This window comes from Dromaius novaehollandiae, chromosome W (genome assembly GCF_036370855.1).
Source record: "Dromaius novaehollandiae isolate bDroNov1 chromosome W, bDroNov1.hap1, whole genome shotgun sequence".
Lineage (NCBI taxonomy): Eukaryota > Metazoa > Chordata > Aves > Casuariiformes > Dromaiidae > Dromaius > Dromaius novaehollandiae.
Genome location: NC_088130.1, coordinates 9,086,711 through 9,114,338, shown reverse-complemented (window position 1 = coordinate 9,114,338; position 27,628 = coordinate 9,086,711). Strand labels below are relative to the sequence as shown.

At 45.7% G+C, this 27,628-nt stretch overlaps 1 protein-coding gene across 1 annotated transcript; it reads right to left on the bottom strand.

Annotated features, from left to right (window-relative positions):
• Positions 1-1,109: 1,109 nt before the first annotated feature.
• LOC135324468 (uncharacterized) lies at positions 1,110-26,993 on the bottom strand. Its single transcript, XM_064500963.1, has 5 exons — positions 26,913-26,993; positions 25,357-25,808; positions 9,163-9,344; positions 8,504-9,071; positions 1,110-3,321 (listed from the first exon to the last, which is right to left on the bottom strand). Exons 1-5 carry the CDS (start codon positions 26,991-26,993, stop codon positions 1,350-1,352), a joined length of 3,255 nt encoding a protein of 1,084 aa, XP_064357033.1. The 3' UTR covers positions 1,110-1,349.
• Positions 26,994-27,628: the final 635 nt, after the last annotated feature.

The window sequence follows — 27,628 nt, the reverse complement described above, 5'->3', positions numbered from 1 at the left end:
GAGTTGAGTCCTGCCTGGGCGTCCAACTTGTGCGTCCAGGAGCCTCCTGTTGGTGACCCCTCCTCGCGGTTCCCGGGGCTCCCTGTGCAGCTTGGAGTGTAAGTCCTTTATTAAATCTATCCTGTTTAACCCCTCATGAACCTTGAGTGTCTCTCTATGCCAGTATCTGACCCTCTCTTGCCTGCCTTGCGGTCACAACATGGAAGATCGTCCTGGAGAGAAGAAGAGTTCAGGAGAGCTGTTTGATTTTCAAGGATCACCTCCTCTAAGCTCAAGAATGGTCCATCCTGATGAGCAGGAAATCAAGCAAAGGTGGCAAGAGGCCTGCATGGATGAACAAGGAACTCCTGACTAAACTCAAACATAAAAAGGAAGAATACAGGAGGTGGAAGCAGGGACAGGTGACCCAGGAGGAATATAAAGACGCTGGGATAGGGGTTAGGAAAGCCAAAGCCCACTCGGAGTTGAATCTGGTGAGGGACGTGAAGGGCAACAATAAAGACTTCTACAGGTTTATCAGCAGGAAAAAGGAAGAGTAGGGAACATGTGGGCCTGCTGCTGAATGAGGCAGGGGCCCTGGTGACAAAGGATAGGGAAAATGCTGAGGTACTCAGTGTCTTCTTCACCTTGGTCTTTACTGGTAAGACCGGCCTTCAGGAATCCCAGGTCCCTGCGACCAGTGAGAAAGTCCGGAGCAAGGAAGACCTACCCTTGGTGGAGGGGGATCAGGTTAGGAAACATTTAAAGAAACTGGACATACACAAGTCCATGGGCCCTGACGGGATGCACTCACGAGTGCTGAGGGAGCTGGCCGATGTCATTGCAATACCCTTATCTTTGAACGTTCATGGCAATCGGGGGAGGTTCCAGAGGACTGGAAGAAAGCAAATGTCACTCCTATTTTCAAGAAGAGCAATAAGGAGGATCCAGGGAACTACAGGCCGGTCAGCCTCACCTCAATCCCTGGGAATGTGATGGAGTAAATCCTTCCGGAAACCATTTCATTCAACTTTTTGATGTTGTTTATCTCGACCTTAGCAAGAGGAGTGGCTGATTGTTGGAAACTTGCACGGGAGGAGCCGACGGAGGGAAGACCCAGACGCTCAATATGAGTGATCAGTGTACTTCAACTTTATTAGGCGTGGTCTTTCTTTATATAGTATAGGACTAATCAGGCTCATACATATTGCAAAAGCTGAGCTCCTTATTGGTAACAGCAATTTGGTTTACCCAGCAACTTCTGCATTACATCACCCGCAAGTTCCCAGGACTAATCATTGATAACACCTTGGAGCCAAGGACAATGTGTCCTTGGCTCTAGCTGTTTTTACTCTCATACGGGACTTGGCTCACATCAACTGTGTGCGATATGCACTTAGTTCTGCTTCCTTTAGTTGTTCAATCTTCACATGACCTCTGCCCTCAAGCCAGTCCTCCACAATTCCCCCGTTTTTATTTTGTGCGAGAAAGACCTTTTTAGTTAATTGTTCAAGCTTTTGTGTTAAGCAGCTAAAAATCACTCTTACAACAATTAAAACTAATACAATTATGAATAGAATACGTAGCCCTTCTTTGATCAAGCTCAAAATCCAGGCACTCACATTGCCAAACATCTTTCTAAACAGATCATCAAGCCAATTATACTGTACGGTGATTCTCTGGGTGTGGTCCTTTAGCCATTTCAATTGCTCATGGATTGACTGTCCATGATCAGAAAGATTAAAACAACACATTCCTTCAAAATCCTCACACCCGCATCCCTGTGCTAAAAGCAGAAAGTCTATAGCTGCTCTATTTTGCAACACTGCATGTCTCAGGCTATCCATATCCTGTGACATTTCAGAGAGAATTTGTGTAGTAACATTTGATTGCTTAACAGCCCAACAAGCAAGTTTATTTAGATTAGACATGGCATGCGCAACTGCAACGCTAGGAGCTAAAGCTGCGGCGAAAAACCTTTCCGCAGGCCCCCATAATTCTACATCATCAGCACAATCTGAACCTAGTTTTTTCAATTCACGCTTGCCTCGACGATTCTCACTTCTTCTATGTTTGATTGCTGCAGTCAGATTTGACCAACGCTGATCATGTAAGTCAGGGGCGAAGAGTGTCCTAATGAGTTCGGCCAGCGTTGAAATTTTTTCTTGAATAGTTCGTTTTGGTTGTAACGGTGGTGCTATCCATTCTAGTACAATGGGTTCCGCCAAGCCTCTTTTTTCCCCCGTTTTTATTTTGTGTTGTGTAATGGCTCCCATTAGGTATTGTGGGCCACATAAAATAGTAAGATCAAGTGGCTGATTTTCCAGGCGTCGGTGCGTAGCACGCGTAGTAATTAGCGATGCAATTTCCTGGAGTACCCGTTGCTGTTCCTCTGTGAGCGTGACGGCAGCCGCTGGGTCTGTTCCCTTCAGCAAGGGGCGTAGCAGATTTAAAAGTTCATTAGGAATGCCGACAACCGGACGGATCCATTGGAGGTCTCCTAATAGTTTTTGAGCATCATTGAGTGTTCTTATGTCAGTCCTGATTGTCAATTTCTGTGGTCTGATGGTGGCATTCGAAATATGCCAACCTAGATACTGCCAGGGGCTGCATTCCTGTACCTTTTCCAGGGCCATCACAAGTTCCTTTTTCTTTAATTGTGTGATTAGATCAAATTTTTGTTCAGGAGAAAAAGGTTTTTTTTGTGCCAACAATATGTCGTCCATGTAGTGATATATCATGGTCTCTGGCCACTGTTGACGTAACGGTTGAAGTGCCGCATCGACATAGAGTTGACAGAGGGTTGGTGAGTTTGGCATACCCTGCGGTAGTACTGTCCATTCAAATCTTTGGTCTGGCCCCTCTCTATTGATAGCAGGGAGTGTAAATGCAAATCGCTGTTTATCATCTTCATGGAGGGCTATGGTAAAGAAACAGTCCTTTAAATCTACGATTAGCAGGTGCCAGCCTTCTGGGATCATTGCTGGGCTGGGTAATCCCGGTTGTAAAGCACCCATGTCATGCATCTGTCTGTTTACAGCACGTAGATCGTGTAAAAGTCTGTATTTGCCGGATTTTTTCTTGATCACAAATATTGGGGTATTCCAAGGGCTGGTAGATAGTCTTAGATGACCTTGTTTGTACTGTTCCTTTACTAGTTCATGTGCTTGAATGAGACTTTCCCGTTTAAGCGGCCATTGCTCTACCCACACAGGCTGATCAGTCCTCCAGCTGAGTGGGATTGGGAAAGTCCAGGCAATGGCTGGTGCTATAAAGGGTGTTCCGAGGTAAGCACCATACCCATCTGGGCAAGGATATCGTGCCCTATTAATGCTTGCACTCCTTCAGGTAGGGGTAAAATGGAAACGGAGCAATTAACCACCTTGTTCCCTATAGTCCATTGTAGCGTCGATGATTTTCGGGCAAGGGTGACCCCGCCTACCCCAGCTACCATAGAGCTGGTCTCTCGGGTTGGCCAATGTTGGGGCCAAATCTTAGTGCTAATTATTGATACATCCGCTCCAGTGTCCAATAAGGCATTAGTGCGTATAGATTCTTCTTTATACTTTACAGTCACGGTTTGTCGGGGCCTTTGATGCATTCCGACAGTCAGTAATACTACACTTCCAGTGGAACCAAAAGCACCATAGCCTCGTGGTTGCTCTTTCGCTGGTGCCACCCCTTCAGTCAGGTGGGGAAGCGGAATAAGTTGAGCTATTCTCGATCCTTGTGGTATGTGCATAGGTGGAAACATTGCTGAAACCACAATTTGTATTTCCCCGAAATAGTCCTTGTCGATCAATCCTGTCAAAACTTGTAATCCTTTCATTGTAGCGGACGATATTCCAATCAGTAAGGCACCTATCGGCTCATGATTAATAGTTACTGGTCCATAGACATTTGTCCGGATTCTTGTTGGCTTTGTATCCAATAAGGTGGCGTCTACTGCTGTTGCCAAGTCCAGTCCGAGACTCCCTCTGGTGGCTGGTCGAAGACAAAGGGGTTCATGCTGTTCGGAGTGGAGCTGGGCGCCGGCTGAGGTGGTTGTGTTGACTGCGGGGGTTGCTGAGTTGTTGTGGTGAAGGCCGCCTTTTGTGTCGTCGCGGGGCGGCTCGTCCCGCTTCTTTGGGCGTTTCCCGAGCCAGCCTTCCAGCAAGCCGCTCCATCATGTTTGCTGCTTTTGCAGTTGGGACACCATACTCTACTAGCTTGGCATCGTCGATCGGGGGGGGGGGGTATTTCTGCCGGGATTTTGCAAAGGAGCAAGGGCAGCGAATACCTGTCTTTGATTCTGTTGCATATTATCCCGCAACGCCTGTGCTTGCTCTCTCCTGCTCTCTCCTAATTGTTTCACCGCCTCTACTAGCATAGCTTGCGGTCCTACAGGTACCTGCGCCATTCTTTCTAGCCCCTCCTCAATAGTCCATGTTCCCGGGAGTGTGGCTAAAATACTACGCGTTGAAGGGTTACTATTCTGTATTGCACATTGTTTCAAGATAGTCCCTTTCAGGTAATCTGGTACCCCTGCTGCTTGTATAGCATTGGCTACTCTGTCAATAAACAAGCCGAAAGGCTCTTCCCAGCCCTGCTTTATTCCCATATAAGATGGGATACCCCCTTTTCTTTTTTTTTCTTTTTTTTTTCTTTTTTTTCTTTTTTTTTTTTCTTTTTTTTTTCAAACTGCTTTTATTAGTGGTTTCTGAGCATTAATATCATAGAGAAAAACTTATTTCACATTGATAGCCTGAGATGGGTGTCCTCAGATAACTGTGGCCAAAGGAAGAGGAGAAGGAGGAGAGGAGAAAAAGGGGGGGGGGAGAGAGAGGGGGGGGAGAGAAAGAGGGGGGGGAGAGAGAGGGGGGAGAGAGAGAGGGGGGGAGAGAGAGAGGGGGGGAGAGAGAGAGGGGGGGAAGGGAGAGGGGGGGGAGGGAGGGGGGGGGAGGGAGGGAGGGGGGAGGCGCTGAGGGAGGAGGGGGGATCTGCCGCATGGTCAATGTTGCTCCTTTTGGCAGGCCTGTGTTCCCAGACCCTCCCTGGGCAATAGTAAAGGTTCGGATCGAGGGGGGCGATGGGTATGGGAACACAGGGGACACCTCTGCATGCGGGGGTTCCTTGAACCCATCGGGGCTTCCCAAACGCTCCGCGGCGGCGACAGCTACTTTCTTTTTTTTGTTTGTTTGTTTGTTTTTTTGGGTTTTTTTTTTCTTTTTTTTTCTTTTTTTTTCCTTTTTTTTTCCCTTTTTTTTTTCTTTTCTTTTTTTTTTTTTTTTTTTTTCTTTGAGGTGCGAGAGCATTAGTAACTGCCCTCCACGGCTTCATCAGCTTTTTTGCTGTCTTGTTGTCACTTATTACTTCATCAAACAACTTGTCCCCAAATTTTTTCCATTCAGTTTGTTCGAACATGGTATCTGGGTTAACAAAACACCCCTTAGCCACTCCGTCAGCTAATAGCCCTGGGAGTTCCTTATCTGGGTTAACAAAACACCCCTTAGCCACTCCGTAAGCTAATAGCCCTGGGAGTTCCTTATGACATTCTATTCCTTGAGTACCTCGCTTTTCTAAAAAGCATCTTAATAAATAATAAGCCGCTTGTCGCGCCGTGGTTACTCACCTACCGTTGCAACCTTTGCAAGACCTGCGGCGAGACTTTCTGGCAGGACCCCGTCTCGTCCTGGGCACGGACCCCCTTTGTTTGTGTCCTCTCCACCTCCTCTGTAACTCTGGCACGTAGACCCCCTTTTGTGTCTCGTCGCCTTTAGCACAGCAGGACCAGCTGTCTCTAGCACTCTGTCGACTCCTGAGTTTTTAATCACCGAGTCCCTGACCGGCAGGGTCCCTGTTCGGGCGCCATTTGTTGGAAACTTGCACGGGAGGAGCCGACGGAGGGAAGACCCAGACGCTCAATATGAGTGATCAGTGTACTTCAACTTTATTAGGCGTGGTCTTTCTTTATATAGTATAGGACTAATCAGGCTCATACATATTGCAAAAGCTGAGCTCCTTATTGGTAACAGCAATTTGGTTTACCCAGCAACTTCTGCATTACATCACCCGCAAGTTCCCAGGACTAATCATTGATAACACCTTGGAGCCAAGGACAATGTGTCCTTGGCTCTAGCTGTTTTTACTCTCATATGGGACTTGGCTCACATCAACTGTGTGCGATATGCACTTAGTTCTGCTTCCTTTAGTTGTTCAATCTTCACATGACCTCTGCCCTCAAGCCAGTCCTCCACAGCTGATACACCATATGGTTGAGCTACCATTCAGAGGGACCTTGACAGGCTGGAGAAATGGGCAGACAGGAACCTCATGGAGTTCAACAAAGGGAAATGCCAAGTCCTGCACCTGGGGAGGAATAACCCCATGCATCAGTTGTGGTGTGTAAGGGCTGTGCTATCCATGTGGCCCACCTTTGCCTGCAGGCCCATGACAACCAGTACAGGCTGGGGGCCAACCGGCTGGAAAGCAGCTTGGCATAAAAAGCCCTGGGGGTCCTGGAGGATAACCAGTTGAATATGAGCCAGTCTTGTGCCTCTGTGGCAAAGACGACCAACAGCATCCTAGGCTGCATTGGGCAGAGTGTTGCCAACAGATTGAGGGAGGTGCTCCCACCCCTCTACTCAGTACTGATGAGACCACATCTGGAGTAGTGTCCAGTTCTGGGCTCCCCAGTAAAAGAAATACATGAACATACTGGAGCAAGTCCCACAAAGGGCCACTAAAATGATTAAGGGATTGGAGCATCTGTCATATGAGGAGAGGCTGAGAGAGCTGGCATTGTTTAGCTTGGAGAAGACAAGGCTCAGGGGGCATCTTATCAATGTTCATAAATATCTGAAGGGAGGGTGTAAAGAAGATGGAGCCAGACTCTTCTTAGTGGTATCCAGTGAATGGACAAGAGGCAATGGGCACAAATGGAAATACAGGAAATCCCATTTAAATATAAGAAAACCTTTTTTACTGTGAGGGTGGTCAAACACTGGAAGAGGTTGCCCAGAGAGGTTGTGGAGTCTCCATCCTTGCAGAAATTCAAAACCTGACTGGACACAGTCATGGGCAACCTGTTCTAGGTGACCCTGCTCGAGCAGGGGGGCTGGACTAGATGATCGCCAGACGTCACTTCCAACCTCAATTATTCTATTCTATAGATGTTCTTGTTGGACTAGTTCTAGAAGAATTGTACAAATTTTAGTAAAGTTACTTCTAGCTCTGTAACGGCCAAAACACAGTGTGCACTTTAGCTTGTCTAAGGTAAATGCAAAAATTATCACTTGAAATTGAATTCTCAAGTTCTCCATAAATGATAGTGAAGGAATACTTTGGATACTTCAAAGGAATACTTTGGAAGGACTACTTCCAAAGTGAAGTAGCTCTTCATTTTGGAAAAGGTTCTAGGTTTCCCGGGTAGTTGTAGAAGAAACAGATTTCCTGATTAAATCCATGTAATACTGTAAGTAGATTGCATGTGGACTTAATGTTACTTGTTCCCTAGCCATAGCCAATAATTTGAATCACCTGCCTACAACTGTCTTCTGTCATGGGTAGGACAGTGAACCAGGATCTCTTGGAACAACTGAAAGTGACTGCAGAAGAACAAGAAGCACCACCCACACCACCTAAGAAGAGAAAGCTGCCTAAAGCCCAATGACTCACCCCATAAGGTTTAATGCTGAAAATAAATGATTGATAGAACCTTCAAATTTGTTGTATATCATGTCTTTAAAAAAAGGGGGGGGGGAATAGTTAAAGAACACACAGACAAATTTTTTAAAACCCTTCAGTTGGCTTATAAGTTTTATTTACATAACCCACTTATGAAAATCATTACAAGAGATACAGGTCTGGATCTCTTGAAACCTATTTCTAGTAGCCCCAGTCATGGTGAGAGCTCTATATTCATTTTTTACAAACCATATCAGCATCTGGTCATTTTGTACTAAATCATTAGAATACAGATTTAAATTTTTTTCAGAAAATAGTCCCTTGCTATGGTGATGTAGGAAAATCACACGGTGGTATCCGCAGGCCACAGAGAGGGGATGTTGCAGCTGCTTCCTCTGGAAAGTGATGTCTGCAGCATTCCATTTTAAAAAGGACATGATGCTTTCAGGAAAGAGTGCTGTTTGGGGGGGTAGCTGTATGAGTCAAAAAACTCTGCACGGTTCTGATCTGCCAGGAAAATTGCCAGCCAATGCTCTCCAGGCCAGTTATGCGGATGCATATTCACAACCATGCTCGCTAGTCTTGGAGAAACAGGGGCCTTAGGGAGCCAGTCGCTCAGGTACATGCCTAGAATGATTCTTTAGCACAGAGGTCTGCCAAAAAAAACAGGAGAGCTGCTTGGTGCCCATCTTCACATGCAGTTGAAAAGCACGTCTTGTCCAGTTTCTTTCTATCATGTTGTCAAAGAGGCTGTACATGATCATATTAACAGTAGTGGTCAGAGCCCTGGCAAAGTGTATTTCTGCTCTCAGGTTCCTTGTTTTCATTAGGGAATAGTGGATGTTCTTGGTCTGGACACAGGTTGAAGGCAAAGAGGATATAGCCACGGGTGAACTTTTCCCTGTCCACCAGCAGGGAATGATCTTTCATATGGCTGCCAATTGTCTGAATGAGCTGCATGTATTCTCTCACACAGCAGCCATCCTCAAAAATGGGTTGCAGCAGTTCTGATGGGGTTCGTTCACCATCCATGTGAAGGGCCACAAAATTAATATCGTAATGCTTAAAGTTGAAAGGGTTCTTGACATAATTGCGACTAAAAGCATCATTAGCCACAAACCCAATAACAACAAGCTTGGGCAGTTGTCCCATAAACAAGCTTTCCTGGTTGCTGACATGGCTGCCAGCCGGTATGCTGAAAACTTTCATGCCCACCCAATCAACAGGGTATTTTGCATTAGTCATGAGTAAAGCCTCAGTGTGTCCCAAACACACTCCAGGTGCCACCCGCACTTGGTTTGCAAGTAGTGAGGCATAGATGATAACCAGTTTACAGGCCCCTGTTGCCGGGGTGTTCATCAAACAAAAGCTGGCTTCGCTATGCATCACCACAATTTTTACATCCACGCCTTTCAACAAAAGCTTGTCTTGAAAAACCAGATCGCTGTGGAGGGGGTCTCAGAAGTCTCTTCCTACTCTGGGCCATCAGAGCCGAGCGTTGCCTAAACCCCTGATTACCGATGTTGTCCACTGTGACCGCTTCCTGCTGCCCAGCCATGTCTTTGTAGAACAGATCCATGAAGAAATGTGTGGACAGTGTGTCACGGCTGTAATTGAGAAGCAACTTGATGAATGCGCAGTAGGGGTAACAGTGGTTGCTCTGGTTTATAAGCCAGTCCCCCAGCATGACATCCAGCTGGCTGAAAATAGATGTCAACAGGTAATTCATCAGGTCCATGGCATCTCCAGCACCAAGGTCGGCCCCATCAACTTTCACAGTCTTTCAGCAAAGGTACAGCAGAGTGTTGTTCAGATATGTGCCATCTTCCTCATTCCCAGCTATGAAAAAGTCCAGAGGCGCAGACTCTGCAATAGCTGAAAGTGGAGGCACCTCAATAAACAGGCTTTTCTTGATGCTGGTCTGCGTCGGGGCCACTTCGAACAAACCCAACTTGGATTTGGTACATTCCTCTGAGTAGCTGTGAAGAAAAGGCATCCCTTTTAAAATGTATCTCCTTTTCTAGCAGTAGAACAGGCCCTCTTTCTCTGGGTTTCCCATTTCCTTTGCACTGTTCGGTATGGCTTGTTGTTGTTGTTGTTTTTCTTCTAGTCCTGGCTAGAATGTTGCCTGGCACCAACCGTCCTTTTTCTTTTAAGGGGTTGAGAGGGGCCTTCCCTCTGGGAATGTGACATATCTCCCCCTTTTTTAAGCTTTTTCTTTGAATATGAACAAGCCCCGAGCCCTCCTGCTTTGCCGGTGTTTCCAACTTGCCCAGTACAGACTGGGAGATGTGTCTGATCACATTTTTTGCAATGCTTTGAGCAACACTTTTAACATGTGACTTAACAATTTCCACCCCCACCCCTTTTCAAAAGCAGTGCGGCCTTTCTAAAGAGTCTGTGGAATATGCTTCCTACTCCAGCTCCATACATCACAGGAACACCTTGAAAACTAGGGAAACCATTGCTGGCCTGAGCTCTGTAATAATTCATGTACAAGGACAGGTTCCCATAATTCTTTACCACTACCATGTTGATGTGCTTTCTTAAAATATCAGTCTTCTGGGGCCACAGATGCAACTTCACAATCACCTTCCCAAAGCAAAATGAGACATGCTTGATCTGGGTGGCTTTATTTCAGTGCTGATCGTTTGGATCTGCTGGCAGTTCAATGGCACATAGTGTGGCTGATCATGCGTCACCGTAACGATCTCCTTGGAAGAATCCCATGGGCTAGGGCCCTAGAGGGAAGGGGGATCCAAGAAAGCTGGTCGATATTCAAGGATCACCTCCTCCAAGCTCCAAGCGGTGTCCCCTAGGGGTCAATACTGGGTCCAATCCTGTTCAACTTCTTCATCAGTGACCTGGCTGAAGGGACAGAGTGCACCCTCAGCAAGTTTGCTGATGATACAAAACTGGGAGAAGTGGCTGATACACCAGAGGGCTGTGCTGCCATTCAGAGGGACCTTGACAGGCTGGAGAGATGGGCAGAGAGGAACCTCATAGAGTTCCACAAAGGGGAGTGCAGAGTCCTGCACCTAGGGAGGAATACCCCCCCCCCCCCCCCATGCACCAGTACAGGTTGGAGGTCAACCGACTGGAAAGCATCCCTGCAGAGAAGGACCTGGAAGTCCTGGTGGACAAGTTGACTGTGAGCCAACAATGCACCCTCGTGGCAAAGGTGGCCAATGGTATCCTGGGCTGCATTAGGAAGAGCATTGCCAGCAAGTCGAGGGAGGTGATCCTTCCCCTCTATTCAGCCCTGGTGAGGCCACACCTGGTGAGGCCACACTACAATGTAGTGTAGAGAAATACAGGCCTGGTATGATTACAGAGGCCTCGAGAAGTGGAGATACAGGACGCAGCGTAGAGAGTACAGGCATGGGATGATAAGAGAGAGGGCACGGGCTTCGCACTGGAGATCCCACGGCTATTAACAACTCACCAATGGTCAGTTAAAAGAAACACAGACTTGGACAAAACTTGTTTATGGGGTAATAATAGAACAAAGAAATATTATCTAACTGTAGTGAGAACATCTGCGGAAGATCTGGTGAGGAGCCAGGTGACTGGCAGAGTACGTGATAGCAGCCCCAGCATGTGCTCTCTACACACTGTCCGAATTCCCATCAAGGCCAGACATGCATATTCCATTTTGTCAACAATGTCTAGCTGCTTCCCAGACAGTAGCTACTCATGGTTAGCACAGCTGATATAAGAAAATAGTTCTAGTAGATTTAAGGGGCCCTTAGGATACAACGGGGTGAGTCCTGCCTGGGCATCTGACCCGTGCGTCCAGCAGCCTCCCATCAGCGATCCCTCCGTGCAGTTCCCGGGGCTCCCCATGCAGTTTGGAGTGTACATCCTTTATTAAATCTATCCTGTTTAACCTCTCATGAACCCTGAGTGTCTCTCTATGCCAGTATCCGACCCTCCCTTTCCCTCCTTGCGGTCACGCTTATCCTTAGATTGATCCTGCAAACAAGAGGCAGAAGCCCAAGCATGAATTTAAGACTGTCCTGTTAGACCATGATTACTGAGAAAGCAGCAAGACCCAGGTTTTGGGGCGCAGTGAGGAGACCCATGCTCTTAGAGACCACAGCTACTGCAGAAAGAGCAAGGGGGAGCAGTAAGAGCAAAGGGGGTGTTGCAGAGCTGAAAGACCACGATTATTATCGGGTACAGAGGAGTGGCAGGCAAGGAGGACATACAAGGGCTGATGGTGCTGATAATTTTGGGGCCTTGGCTCTCAGGCTAGCGAAAGAAGAGAAACTGTTGCAATGAAGACTGCTAATTAGGAAAGCTAAATGAATTTTGCTTCACTAGAAGCGTGTTGTTGGCAAGGGGTTACGAGGACCACAAGGGCCCTTAAAGGCAAACTGCTCTTCTGAACCTGATGGGCCAGTGAAGGTGTCTCCTACTAGGGCAGAAAATGATCCCCTTGGAGGGGCTTCCCAGTTACTGCAGCTCCCTGTAGAGCTAGAGGCTGTACCCCCACAAGTTCACAATGAGGATATCTCCCAGAAGGGGCCACCGGCAGCATTCCCAAGCCCCCGAGGACCTCTGAAAGCCCATCTTTACCTCAAATGTAGCATGGGAGGTGGAGGGAGTGGCAGCCTCACCTGTGGTTTCCATGGAGCATGCGAAGAGAAAGATACCTAAAGCCCAGTGCCTCACCCTGTAAAGTTTACTGTTGAGAATAAATAATCATAAAACCTTTCAACTTTGTTGTCTGTAGTGTCCATTCAAAAAAACATGCTGGGTGGGAGGAATGGTTAAAGAACACACACACAGCCCTTCAGTTGGGTTGTAAGTTTTATTTGCATAATACATTTATGAAAATCTTTACAAGAGATACAGGTCGGGGTCTTCTGAAACGTATTTTGAGTAGCTGTGCTAACAGCTTCCTCCAGCTTGCAGGACCCTGCTGCTGAGGAGCTCATTGAACAAAAGCTGTCCTTGCTGTGCGTCAACTTAATTTTTACATCCACGTTTTACTGACAGGACTGCTGGCCAGTATACCGAACACTTTCATGCCCCCCGGTCCACCGGGTTTTTAGCATTGGCTGTAAGTAATGCCTCAGCATGTCCCAAATGTACCCCAGGTGCCACCCGCACTTTTGTCACAAACAGCGAGGCATAGGTAATGACCAGCTTGCAGGCCTCTTCTCTCAGGGAGCTCATCAAACAAAAGCTGGCTTTGCTATGCATCACCTTGTTTTGGGTCCACGCCATTCAACAAAAGCTTGTCTTGAAAGAACAGATTGCTGTGGGGGGTCCCAACAGTTCGATCCTCCTACTCTGGGGCATCAGAGCCAAGCATTGCCTAAAACCCTGATTACTGAAGCTATCCCAGCATGACTACTTCCTGCTGCCTGGCTGTGTTTTTGTAGAATAGCCCCATGGAGAAGTGCGTGGACAGCGTGTCGTGGCTATAATTGGGAAGCAACTCAATGAAGGCATGGTAGGGGTAGCAGTTGTTGCTCTAGCAACGTCCAGCTGGCCGACAATAGAGGCCAGCTGGTAATTCACAAGTCCTATGGCCTCACCTGCACGAAGGTTGGACCCACCAGCTTTTACAATCTTGCAGCAAAGCTACAGCAGAGTTTTGTTCAGATCTATGTCATCTTCCCCATTCCCAGCTAGGAAAAGGTCCAGAGGCGCAGACTGAGCAATAGTGGAAAGTGGAGGCACCTCGATAAACAGGCTTTTCTCAATGCTAGTTTGCATTGGGGACACTTCAAACAAATCCAGCTTGGATTTGGTACATTGTTCTGAGCAGCTGTGAATGAAAGCTATCCCTGTTAAAATATACATTCCATCAACATGAGAGGGATGGATAATAGCCTTTCTGCAAAGTATACTGCCGCGCCTTACCCATGTCTTACCTTTCTATTTCAAAGATAGCATCTTTGTTGATGTTATTCCAGCTGTGCAGGTACTGTATTTCTGCCAGCCCCACCTCCCATCTGGCTGAGCGCTCCAGGGGCCTCACCAGCTGTTCATTTTAAACACATCCCCATACATGGTTTTCCAAACCCTCGCAGACTTTAAAGGGTTCACGTCCACAGGCCTGGCTCTGACAGTTCTGTGGAAGCTATGATTATTGCTCTTTATAAACTCTGATAGCACATCAATGTAGCCAAAAGTGTTGCACGCTGTAAAATATCTCCACATCTTGGTTTTGAGCGTCCTGTTAAAACACTCTATGACAGAGGCTTCTACTTCATTATTAGTAACAAAATGGTGAACACTATACTACTTTAACAGCTTGTTTAAAGGCTGGTTTCAGAATTCTTTTCCCCAGTCAGTCTGTAATTTCTGAGGTGTGTGCCCCCTGCTAAAAATTGTTTTGAAAGCCCCAGCTATTTCAGAACCTGTTTTGCCTTTCAGGCCAAAGGCCCAGGCATGCTTGGATAAGATGTCTATCACCATTAAGATGTAATTCACACCATCATTCTGTTTGGAAAGCTGCCGCGTGTCCACCAAGCCTGCCTGCCATTGAGCATCCACCTCTGCCACAATCACCTTGTTTCTTTTAAAGTGCTTTCTTTCAGCCTTGTGTAAACTGTAAGCATCCTGGTTTGCAAGCCAGGTTGCCGCTTTGCTCTGGTTCAGATTGGCAATTTGCATTTTAGCATCTTCAAAACAGGAATATATGCCCCCAAAGCTTTCCACCTCCCTGGGAGCGTAATAAATGTCTTTTAACAGAAGCCGTGGCATTGACGTGTCTACCGACACGTAGCTCCTACACACATGTAAGAGATGATACACCAGACAATCAATTTAACTCATGCACAGAGAAATTTTATTAACAGGGTATGAGGGGCGTTTGTTGCTGGTCAGGCATCTCCAGCCTTTTTCCTTTCTTCCTCGAGTGTTGCTGTCCCTTCCATGCCCCTTGCTCTTTCTTTGACTGCTGAAGGCCAGGACAGGAACACAAACAGTTCACAACACACTTTTGTCTTCTGCCTCCTCAGTAATCAGCTGGAGACTTTTAAAATGTTCTATAAAGTCATCGTCAAACTAAGGATACAGAAACACATATAGCACTGGCCTGCACCCTGTAAAGGTCGTACAAGTAGCTGTAAGCTTCCCCATTGCTCTGCACAAAGGGAGCTCCTCCCCACATGCCCTCTCTGTGTGAAACTTAGCTCAAAACATAGTTTCCAATTCACGGGCCCATTGGCCCGTTGTGGTTCACATGGTGTTTTTCAGCAATTCCTTTGGGACTTTTCCTTATCGTCCTAATTTGTTCATTCCCCCGCTCACCCTTTTGTCACCCTCACCCATTGAACTTGCCTCACCCTAAATATGTTAGGGTTTGTTCAGCGGACTTGTAAGGTGGGGGGGCCCCCAAACCTGATTTTTATTGTTATTTAATTACTTTTTTCACATTTAAATTGATTTTAATTATTTGTTTCATGATCTATTATTAAAGACTGTTTTATATATTTTATACCTACACTTTTATGGATATATATATAAAATTTATATATCTTTATATATGTGTGTATATATATGCACTTATATATGCACTCTATATATACATATGAAGCGTAGCTATGTATGAATAAATAAAGTATATATTTATACATATTTGTACACTCCTTTTTATATGTATTTATAGATATGCATATAAAAATGTAATTTTTTTTTATATGAGCACTTCCTCGCCCAAAGGAACTGGGCAGCCAATCAGAGGGTGTTCCAAGATTCAGTGGGTATGACGGTGTCAAAAAGTGGCAGTCAGCCAATCACAGCGCACTATGAAAACATGTGGGTTATGATGTTCTCAAACATGGAAGCTCCCTGACATCCCTCCCCTGGCATCTTATTAGATTTATCTTTACCATAAATTTCATTGCAGTTAAGCTTACTATATGTAATGATGACTTTTATTAACTTCATGGAAGAAGAAATATGGAAGCCACAGTTTATACACTTCTTGCTAACATTGCAATATCCACAGACTGAATTTAATATTTTTATGTTTCTGATATTCTTCCAGTGTTCAATTAGAGCATTTAAGGCCAAAAAGAGATCTGCTGAAAAGCTGAACTGGGAGTTGAAGTCATTTAATAAATGAATCGAAAAGACAGCCAACCAATTGAATTAAAAGAAATATTAACCAGTATTTTTTTAAAAAGTCAGTCTGGCTGAACACAGGTTCTCACCTGTTTCTTAAGGTTGCTTCTGCCTTTACTCTACAGAAATCTTGAAGGAAGGAAGGAAGGAAGGCTAGTCTGTCCCTAGCATGGTTAGGATTTAGCCAGCCCATCTTTTAGGTTTAGCAGTATAAGGACAACTTTTGTCGAAGATAAGAAGTGACAGGTGCCATGGCCCCCAAACTTCCAATGAAGCCCCGCCCCTACTGGCTGTCACATGTCCCACTTGCCCTGGAAGTCCCTCCCCTCTTGCAGTCACATGGTCTGTTTCCTTTGCCCCTTTTTTCCCCGGGGGGTGTCACCATTTTGTAAAACATGCTCTACATGTTCACAGACTGTTATTAGCTGGCAGGACCAGGTGCCCCTTCCAGTTTACCCAGAAGTACATCAGAACAGGAAGTCCCTTCCCACTACATACACAGGGGCTGCCATTTTGTTTCAGCTGCCATTTTATGGCAGGGAGCTGCCATTTTGTAAAATGCCATAACCCACATGCTTTCATACTGCTCTGTAATTATCTGACAGCTGTTTCTTGACACCATCATACCTCATGTGTTCTCAGGCAGCCCTGTGATTGGCTGGAAGGACCAGCCACCCCTTCCTGTCTACCCCAGAAGGGCATCAGAGCAGGAAGTCTCCTCCCACTAAATACAGAGGGGCCACCATGCTGTTTCAGCTGCCATTTTATGGCAGGGAACCGACATTTTTGACAGTGGCATGACCATGTGTTTTCATATTGCCCTGTGATTGGCTGGTAGGACCAGACGCTCCTTCCACTTTACCCAGAAGTAATGTCAGAACAGGAAGACCCTGCCCACTACAAGCAAAATTGGCATCATAGCTGCAAAAGGGAAAGGAAGAAAGAAACATCTGCTGGTGAAGTGGCATGGCTGGCCTCAGAAATTTAACAGTTGGATTGAAGCCTCCCAAGTCAAGGACATCTACTGATTGGGGTTTGAGTGGGGGAAAAAGAAGGATGGTGGATGGGGGTTTCTATATCACACTACTCAGCAATGCCAGCACCAGAATTTTCCCAAAAAACCACCATCTTGAACTTTGCCATACAGCTGGTGAAGCCCCCGGAGCTCTCAGGCAAGTGGGAGGTGGGTGTTACACACCACTAGAGGGGTGTCCAGGATTCTTTCAGATTCTGGGATTAGTTGTGCTGAACGAGAGATCATCATTTGTCAAGTATAGGAATTTATTAGAGATAAGTGGTTCTACACATATAACAGATGCTAGACTACACTAAACAATTAGCACCAATCTACAAACTACAAGTATAACAAAGCTAAAAGTATAGTAAAGCTAGAGAATACATCAGGACTAATAAAAGGAATATATACATATCAGAGCTCTATGGTCAAATCACCGGTGCATGGTACAGTGACTGCTTCTGCCCTTTCCCTGTGCTTATGGGCCACCCCGGTATAGCTTTCCCCGGATAGGTCGCACCACACTTAAGCTGCGCCGGGATGATTCATGTTCTCCCTGGCAGTTGGCATCAGGGGCATCCCCACTGATGGGTGGGTTGTCGGGTCCGCAGGCCAGCTGACGGTGGGTCTGAGTCCACACACAGAGGTATGTGGCTTACTTTCTTTTATCTTTTCTTTGTTCCTGGGCTCAGTCCATTATCCAATCAAATAATGTTAGACCAGCAGTTGTATGAGCTCAGTCAGTAACAGTGTGCAACAGATAACCCCAGGTCTGGTTCTTATCAGTCTGAGCTGCCTTCTGCAGTTTGACCCTTGTACAGGTTTGACTCTTGTACAGAGTGACTCTTGTACAGGCTTACCAACAGGTCATCTAGTGGAAAAACTCCACAGTGCCTGGATGCTTACGGTGTGAGTCTGCGATGTCACAAAAATCTCCATCAGGTGTCACTTCTACTTTGCTGACTTAGTTTGTTCAGCAATCATGGGGTTGTTGGAGGGTGTGCCACTGGGCTACAGCAACCTCACAGTATGGTGACTCCAGCTGTGGTTCACCCGGGGTTTGTTAACTCTTGGGGAGCGCCCCAGAGCAAACCCCTCTTCTATAGGCTGCACCATCCTGAGTCCCACGCTTGCCTGTGTGGTGCATAACAGTGGGGCTGGCAGAAATACTATACCTGCAAAGCTGGAATAACATCAGTGAAGATACCACCTTTGAAATAGCAGTGCTGGGTAAGACATGGCAGTATACTTTGCAGAAAGGCTATTATCCATAGCTTTCCATGTTGATGGAACATATGAACCATCTTATTAACCCCCACAACAAAGCTTCAGCTGTCAACTCTCCAAGAGTAGACCTGGTCTATGATCCTGTCATAAGGAAAACAAAACTTCAAATAAATGAAAATCCTTACACTTTTTCTACAAGTGGGGATCTAGCACATATTTTGGGGGCTTCTCTGGGGGTTGCTGCTAGTAAATTTCCTTTTGTGACAGACATCACTGGGGGGGGGCTTAACTCACTCTACCTCTATATGGATCTTGTAGAGCACCAGCTTGTTGGGGACTTTACAGTTCCATTATTGCACCGTGTTCCGACTGGCGGTAATAACAAGATTGTTATGGTGAGATATGATAAGCCACACTATGTGCCAGTGAACCACCAGCACATCAACACATTCAGCAAAGAAATAAAGACTGACCAGAACAAGCATGTCTCATTTTGCTTTAGAAGGTGATTGTGAAGCTGCATCTGTAGCCTTGGAAGTCTCCGATATTTTAAGAAAACATGCCAAAATGGTAGTGGCAAAGAATTATGGGGACCTGGCTTTGTGCATGAATTATTACAGAGTCCAGGCCAGCAATGGTCTCCCTGGTTTACAAGGCATTTCTGTGATGTATGGTGTGGGCATTGGAGATATATTATGTAGCTTGTTTAGAAAGGCTCTACCGCTTTTGAAAAGGGGTTGGAAATTGTTAAGCCACACATTAAAAGCACCACTCAAGACTTTGCAAAAAATGTGTTTGGACACATTTCCAAGGGTTTCCTGGACAAAGTGGAAACACTAGCAAAGCAGGAGGGCTTGGGGCTTGTTAATATTTGAAGAAAGAGCTTTAAAAGAAAGAGCGCCACGTCACACCCTCAGAGGGAAGGCCTACCCCAGTCCTTTAAAAGAAATAGGATGGGAGGCACCAGACAACAGTTTGGCCAGGACAAAAAGAAGAAAAAGAACAGCTAGCAAGACTGAATGGTGCAGAAGAAACGTTTTCACATGAACATCCTTTTGCAAAAATCCTATAAAAACTCTAAAGACCAAAATGCCAGTGAACCTCACCACGTTCAGGATGTGCACAGTGTGCCATGGCATGACTAGAGGTCTGTCCAATGCTGTATCAACTCGGGGTTCCCAGTGTCAGAAGGGATGTAAGATTTTATAACTTGCTGTCATCTTTTCTGAAATGTTAATAAAACAGGTATCTTTTTTGAGAGTGTTTGTGCTTTTCTTGTTGGGATCCAAAAAGAACCAGCACCTCCTGGTGCAAACCATATGGCGTAGTTGGCAGGATCCCAGTAAGAAATGCCTTTCTGGAAAAAGGATAGTGGAGAGCAGCCAGAATGGATAGCCAGCTGGCCCCACGTGTGGGCATGGGGGACAGCTGTGCAGCGTCTGGCCTGGGTGACCACCCCAGTGAGTTGGGAAACCGAGAAAGAGTTAATCAGGATGTCCCATCCCATTAACTTGTCTCCAAAAGCAAGGGGTGGGAAAAGGAAAAACTCAGCAGGATTTGCATTGTATTTGGTTGTTACTGACATGCTTGAAATGAGCGTGGGAATGTTTTGACCAGATAGAAGAGTTGCAAAAGACTAATAAGATATGGGAAGAACTAGTGCGGGTATCCCAGCAACAAGAAACGCTGGCGCAGAAACATGCTGCTGGCCGTGCCATCCAGGGGGAGGGTGGGCACTGTGTGGTTTGTAAGCAGCAAGTACAAGGCAAATTTGGGGATCCTGGAATGTGGGACCATTAGTCATGAACAAAGCAAAGGGGCCCCCTGAGCAACATCATCATACAGTCTTGGTGTGAGATTACACCCAGAGAGAATTGCTGAAACTTACTGGCAAAAAAAGGGGGAGAGACTAAAGCAGTGGCTAATGTGAATGAGAGAGTGTGTGACATAATCAAGTAGGGTAAAAGCTCTAATCCTATGAAGGAGAGCCCTCCAGCAGGAGAGTGTGTGAGCATGTGTGTTGGTGTGCTGCATTATAATACTGATAACCATTATGCTTCAGGGCAGCAGACGCATGGATCAACTGGCTGGTCGGGGTCTCCTGTTCTGGTGGGAGCCTCACTGGAGATCCAGTGCACCTGTAACCCTTATGCCTTCAGGCAGCAAGCACAGATGCCTACCAGCTGGTTGGGGTCTGCCATGCTGGTGGGGCTTCACCAGGAATTTAGTGTGCCTGTAACCACTGCATTTCTGTGGCAGCAAGTGCACGGGTCTGCCAGCTAGTTGGGGTCTTTTGTGCTGGCAGAGCCTCACTGGAGATCTAGCGTGCATGTAAACATAACTGTTAAGTTTAAACCCCACACCGCAGCTGGGTTCGATCCTTGACCAACTTGTAAATGAGCTTGAACTTGACCTAGGTGTTTAAATGAAAAGACAGCAGCAGGCTGTGGGAGGGTTGGGTTGGGTTTGGTTTACTTTGGTTTCGGTTTCCTTGTGTCCTGAAGTCCTCCCTGCTTGGCTGCTCCATAACAGCTCAGCTGTGAGAATTCACGAATCCTCAGGGGACAGAGCCCCTTTGTGAGGGGATGGGGGATTCATCCTTTTGCAAATGCACTCAAAATGTTATGGTTGATGATCAAACTGTTTAACGCTCACTTAAGGAGTATATTCAGGAACACCCCAACTATTGAAGCAGCAAACTGTATTGGTCATACAGTAGGCAAAGGCTTGAGGAAAATAGGCTAAGGCCAAACCCTCTCTACTCTGCTCCCTGGAAGTTGGAAAAAAAGAGTTACATAAGAAATAAGCAATTTCAAAAGGATTTCCTCACTTAAAAATAAAAGTCAATCTATATAGTCAATAAATAAATAAATAAATAAATAAAAGTCAATCTATATGGGGAAACAATCAAAACTCCCAGTTGTGTTGAAAACCATACCTTTGGAGGAAAAAGGTACAAATTTAACTCTATTATTATCCTATGAAAGAAAATAACACCCATCCCTCATGGGGTGAATGCAGAAAGAAAATTAAGTGATAAACAGTTTTTTACAGGAATGGTGAACAGAGACAAAAGAATTAAATGTTGGAGGGGTGGAAGTCAAAGCTCCTGGAGAAGTGATAACTGATGCATGCTGTCCTGCGGGAGATAAACGGACAGCACGCCAATCAATATGATTAAATGCTGACACTTTATTAAGCCCGAATAGCGTCTTTTATATGCCTTAACAGTGATCCCGTGAATCAAACTATACAGTGATTGGTACATGTTCATTTAGCACACACATCTAAACAGTATATGATTGGATAGCATTTACTGTCTCCGAGGAGGCAAAGAAATTACCTAAGCCCGTAAGTTTCTCACTGAACATCTGGGAGTTGTTTTTCCTGGGAGTTGTTTTTCTCCTTCCAAGGACAGTTTCTCACCACATCGCATGCCCTCTAGTAACCTTACCGGTAGGCCGCAAAACCTACTTTCACACTCTTGCCATTAGCATTAGGGCTGGATTGCTCACATGTCCGTTTTCCTCTAGAAAATCCTCCACAAATCCCCCTTCTTTTCTTTGAGCAATCCAGACACTCTTGATTGATCGAGACACCAGTGTTATCAGACAACGCCACAAAACACACATCAATATGACGAATAGCACTACAGGCATTAACATCATTAGGGACTTAAAACCCACTCAAACCCTGGGGATGGGACTCACATCCATCCCCTGGTACGCCTTACGGTGGCCAGCCTGCGTACCCCTTACAGTGCACTGTTACCAGACTAGAATTTAGAATTTAGGCAGGAATTTAAGACTCATCTTTTCAGTGCCTCTTATTGCCAAAAGATCCCAGGTGAACTCACCCGATGGCGCCAAATGATCATTTGGAGACGAGAGGCCCCGACAGTGTCGGCCACCATAACAGGGCCTGACCCTAGGTTCCCACAGAAAAGTTCAGAGCCAAATCAAAGCAAATTAAATAATTAAATTTTAGTTACACGCGTGCAGTAATTACAGCTCGAGCGATTACAATGAGTCCTGGCCCACTTTGTTTGACTCTATCCATGGTTTCACCCATCTTGCTGGGATCCAAAGAAATCCTTCATCTGTAAGTAAGCACATATATCCTCTACCAGTCATTTGTACCTCGACAGGTCCCTTCCATTGTCCCGTTTTTAAATCTTTATATTGAACAAGAATTTTCTCCTTTTTCTCTACCCCTGATTTTAATACACTGCTATGTACAATCATTGGAGGCTCTTCTTGTCCTCCTGCTAAGCGCAGAAAATTCAGCACATATAGTGTCTTTGCTAGCCGTTCGCTCGCCCCCAAACCATTCTCCCCTGTTTTTTGTTTTAATAGCTGGTTTTTTAGAGTCTGATGCACGCGCTCCACGATAGCTTGTCCAGTGGGAGAATGTGGGATTCCTGTAATATGCTTAATACCCCATCGTAGGCAAAGTTGTTGAAACGAATGAGAGACATAAGCAGGACCGTTATCTGTCTTGATAGACAGTGGTACCCCTAAAACAGCAAAGCAAGCGTATAAATTTTTCATCACATGCCGTGCAGTTTCTCCAGTTTGAGCAGTTGCCCATATTACCATTGAAAAGGTATCCACCGTGACATGGACATACTTTTGTTTTCCAAACTCAGCAAAATGCGTGACATCCATTTGCCATACTTGTAATGGTGCTAGTCCACGAGGACTGACTCTCAACCCGAGTCCAAAACCTATTTTTTGACAAGCAGGACATGATTTTACGATTCCTTGAGCATCAGTCTGTGTCAAGTGAAACTGTCGTGCCAACATTTTTGCATTCTGATGGAGAAAATCATGTGATAACCGAGCTTGCTCAAAAGTGTTGACTGGTGGTCCTGTCCATGCTGGAGCAACAAGTTGATCTGCATGATTGTTGCCCTGTGCGAGACCATCTACAACTTGATGACTACGAATGTGAGTGATAAAATATAAGTTGTCTATTATTTACAATTCTCAAAAGTGTTGACAGAATTTCATACAGCCTCTTGTTTGCTACTTCCCTTAACATCGAATTCTCTATTCTTTTGACAATTCCCACCACATATAAAGAATCAGATACTATATTGACAGAAACATTTATCCAGTTCGTTAAGACCCATACAACAGCAATCAGTTCGAGCGTTTGCAAAGAATCTTCCTGACATCCATTTATAATATGTTCTTTCCACACCCCTGATTCTTGCCAGGTTACGGCCGCTTTTTTGGATTTTTTTACCAGCATCTGTAAATATCGTGGGGCCCTTTACTGGTGTTTCAGAGTGATAACTTCTCTTTTCAAAGGTCTGATCATGCAACACAGTGATTGTTCTATGTGCTGGGTATTTGTTAGTAATTACCCCTGTAAATCCTGCAATTGCAATTTGCATTTCTGGTGAAATATGCATTAACCATTCCAAATATTCTTGTATCGATGGTACAAATATAGCACTCGGTTCCTGACCAGATAATTCAACTATTCGAATTCTACCCTTCATAATGAGTTGACTAAAAGCCTCTGCTTTTGTTAATACTGTTTTCTTTGGTCTAAAAGGCAGAAACACCCATTCCAATATGCTCAATGGATTGGGGCGTTGATCAATCCATTGCATAATCAATGCAAAGGGATGCATACGTTGTTTTCCTGAATTTATAAGCATAAACATAATTGGACATTCGACCACTAATTGATTTGCATGGCACTGAACAATTTTTTGTGAAATTTTTTCAAGACTCAGTTTTTGCTCAGCACCCAGCTGACGTGAGTCATTTGCTTGGGTTGATGTTCCCAACAGTTTTATCAGTGGCCCTAAATCATCATTGGTAATTCCACATATGTTTCTGATCCATTGAATATCTCCTACTTGTTTCTGTACATCATTCAATGTTTTGATTTCTGTTGTCAGCGTTATTTTCTGTGGCCTGACTGTACTATCTGAAATTATCCATCCGAGATAATGCCACGGGGGATGTTGTTGAACCTTCTCTGGCGCTACTTTCAGACCTCTCAGCTCTAACATGCTAGTGACTCTTTGCAAAACCTCGTCCTTATTCATACTGTCAACTATTTGCCTTACCGGCTCCAAGGCCCATGCAACAAACATCTGACACATTGTTGGAGAATTTTTCATGCCTTGCGGTAATACAACCCAATGATACCTTTTTGCAGGTTCTGACTTATTAATAGAGGGAACAGTAAAAGCAAATTTTTCTGCATCCTCGGGGTGCAAGGGAATTGTGAAAAAACAATCCTTTAAATCAATTACTAAAAGATCCCAATGCTCCGGCAACATGACCGGTGAAGGCAGCCCAGGCGGAGAGAGGAAGGGCCGGGCGGGAGGGGGAAGGAAGGCAGGAAGGAAAGGAGGGAGGGAAGGAGGCAGGCGGGAGGCGTCCCCGGCCGGTGTAGTCACGCCCCGCCGAGCAGCCCTGGGGCGATGGATCCTTCCCAGAAGGCCGGGTCAGTGTGGGGGGGGGGTTGTGGGCAGTCCGCACTCGCGGGCAGCCCCATCTCTACCGTGCTGTTTCAAAGTCTTTTGCATTACGTTTAGCACGGACCTATCTTGCGGGGAGATTCCGTTTTCTACGACTCCTACACATTCCCAGCCGCTTACCATTTTTTATTTTATTTAATTGTATTTATTTTTTTTTTAGCAGTGGCCGAACCGCTGCCCCAACAGCGGCAGCAATATAGGCTGCCTTGTCAGTTTCCAGCATGCATTCCGCTGCCTCAAGCATCTGCGCAGCGCTTGCTCCCCTTGGCAAAACCCCAATCGCTCTTTTAGTCTTTTCATTGGCATTCTCGTAGGCTAATGTGTCGAGCAATTTCCCCTTCAAATCTGATCCCAAATCCGGATTACTCATGAGCGCATCATGCAATCGATCAACAAACTTACCAAAAGGCTCAGTATTGCCTTGTTTAACATTACCAAAAGAAGGTGTACCCTGCCCTGGCAGATGCACATTTTGCAAAGCTTGAAACGCTAGTTGCCGGGATAACTGCAACACTTCTACATTGAATTGTGCCTGCATATCAGCCCTCACAAAAGGTCCCATGCCCATTAACATTTGTGACTGGACCCCAAATAATGGATCCTGTGGCTGTCTAGGGATGGCAGCAGCAAAGTTTATATAATCATTCGGGAATCATAAGGTATTAATAAATTACTGTAAAATAAAGGTGGTAAATTGTGAACACAACCCGTATCGCGTGACCACAGCTTTTATCTCCTTAAGAATTTTTTAATCCAAGGCAACCCACTGCCCTCCCCCTCCCTACGGGGAGTGCGGAAGGGAAGACTTGTCCGTCTGCCACCACCTCCCTTTCGATCCCTCTCCACCAGACAGTCGGATCCTCGCCCCCTCCCCCACCTGCTAACAAGGGTGCGGGCGGAGTCGTCGGCCACGGTGCTGGCAGCCCCCCCACCATCGTCGGCGGGCAAACTGATGATGAATAGGGTCCTGGGGGCAAAAAGGGAATTAGAGTTATAAATTAGGCGCGGCCCGCTCTCCGAGCCTGCTTCGAGCTGTACCACCTTCCTCGCTATCTCCTGCGGTTTCTCGTCGAGCCGTTGTTGAACTACTGGAGGCAGTCCTGTAGGGCTTCCTGGGGGTGAAGGTGGCAGAGACGGATATAAACTAGCTGGTGTCTCCGATTTATCTCGTTCCTCCTCATTAACTTTAATGTCCAAATCAATTACTGACGCCACTCCCTTTTCACCGGGCTCGCTCCCTTTGGATCCACTGTCCCGAGACTTTCGAGTCCTCCTTAACTTTAATTCTTCACTTTGAGATAACGTCAAAGGCACGGGCGGCTGAGGTGGCTGAGACGGAACGGATTGATAGTCCGCCGGTGCCGGACCCGGTATATTTATTTCAAATAGTCTCTCAGATGGTGACGTAGGTGAAAATGCAGCAAAAGCAGAAGTAACTGCCGCTCGCTCACCTTTCATTTCTTGTAAAGTCTCTTTTATAAGTCACCACAATGTAGCCAATCGAATTGCTTCTTTTGAACCTTTACTAATTTCTTCCCAAAGGGCACTTCCAATATTTTCCCAGGTAAGCAGTTCAAAAGCAACGCCCACTCCCAGTATCAAGCCTCTATCCCGGGCCCATTTCAACAAAGTTTTTAATGTCCCATCATCATAAGTTAACCCTCTCTTAGAAAGCATATGTTGGAGGAGCTTTATCACCGCCGCTTCTTCCTTGGACAGTGAGACTCCCATCTCCTCCCCGACCGCTCACCTGCGCGCTTTTTGGTGAGATTCCTCGCGGATCCTCGTCGCGGCTTCACGTGATACTTGCGGTTAACCCTCGCAATCCTCGTGCCCTTTATCTGTGTCGCGGTTAAACTTCACGACTTTACGATCGCGGCTAATCTTCGCGATCCTTGACGCAGCTTCTCTGAGTGCACTCCTTTTTTTTCCAGTTGCCGGGACAGCAACTCCCCCCTCCGGTCGGCTTTCCCGCTTACCCTCTCTTTTCCAGCTGTCTTTATCGCTCTAGCAAGCAACAGCAAGAGAGTCCCGGTTCCAGCTCATCTTCGGACCCTGTTCAATCTTCTGTCTTTGGTCGTCCCTGTTCGGGCGCCAGTTGCGGGAGATAAAGGGACAGCACGCCAATCAATATGATTAAATGCTGACACTTTATTAAGCCCGAATAGCGTCTTTTATATGCCTTAACAGTGATCCCGTGAATCAAACTATACAGTGATTGGTACATGTTCATTTAGCACACACATCTAAACAGTATATGATTGGATAGCATTTACTGTCTCCGAGGAGGCAAAGAAATTACCTAAGCCCGTAAGTTTCTCACTGAACATCTGGGAGTTGTTTTTCCTGGGAGTTGTTTTTCTCCTTCCAAGGACAGTTTCTCACCACATCGCATGCCCTCTAGTAACCTTACCGGTAGGCCGCAAAACCTACTTTCACACTCTTGCCATTAGCATTAGGGCTGGATTGCTCACACGTCCGTTTTCCTCTAGAAAATCCTCCACACTGTCCCATTGCAAAGGCTAATCAGAAGAATGTGAGAAACAGATGAGAGCCCAGGAGCACAGTTACAAAACAAGAAAAGGCCTATAATGTGAAGAGCCTGCATCTTTAATTACCAACACTGTTATAAGAAACCAGGAGGGGCTGGAAAATGTCCCAAGATGTAGTAAAAATATCTGATCATAAAGAAAAAAAATCATTGTAAAGAAACAGTTCAAACTTAAGTAATAGATGGACGTAACCTTGAGTAATCTTAAGAGAAATGGTTTCAGCAGTCAGTTAAAGCCAAACTGCCAAACTATAGCAACGTAATGGCCTCAATAGGTCTTTTTGTTTTGTTGTACAGGGTGATCCTCTGAAGAACAACAGCTTGAGAAGAAGCAGCCATAGTGATAGAATTGTTTTACTTCAGTATTGTTCTTTTAAACAAGTGTGTAAGTAACAGAAGGAATCTAGGTGGGAATGTAATAGCAGGTAAACAAGAGGTAAACTTGCATGTACATAACTTCACCACACAGGAAATCATCTGTACTTCCTGCACCTTAATAGCACATTTAGTATACAGAACATATATTCAAATGACTGTATATGAAAGCAGAGTAGACTCCTTCATGGAGTGGACTGTTGGGCAGAAATGTCTGGTTCGG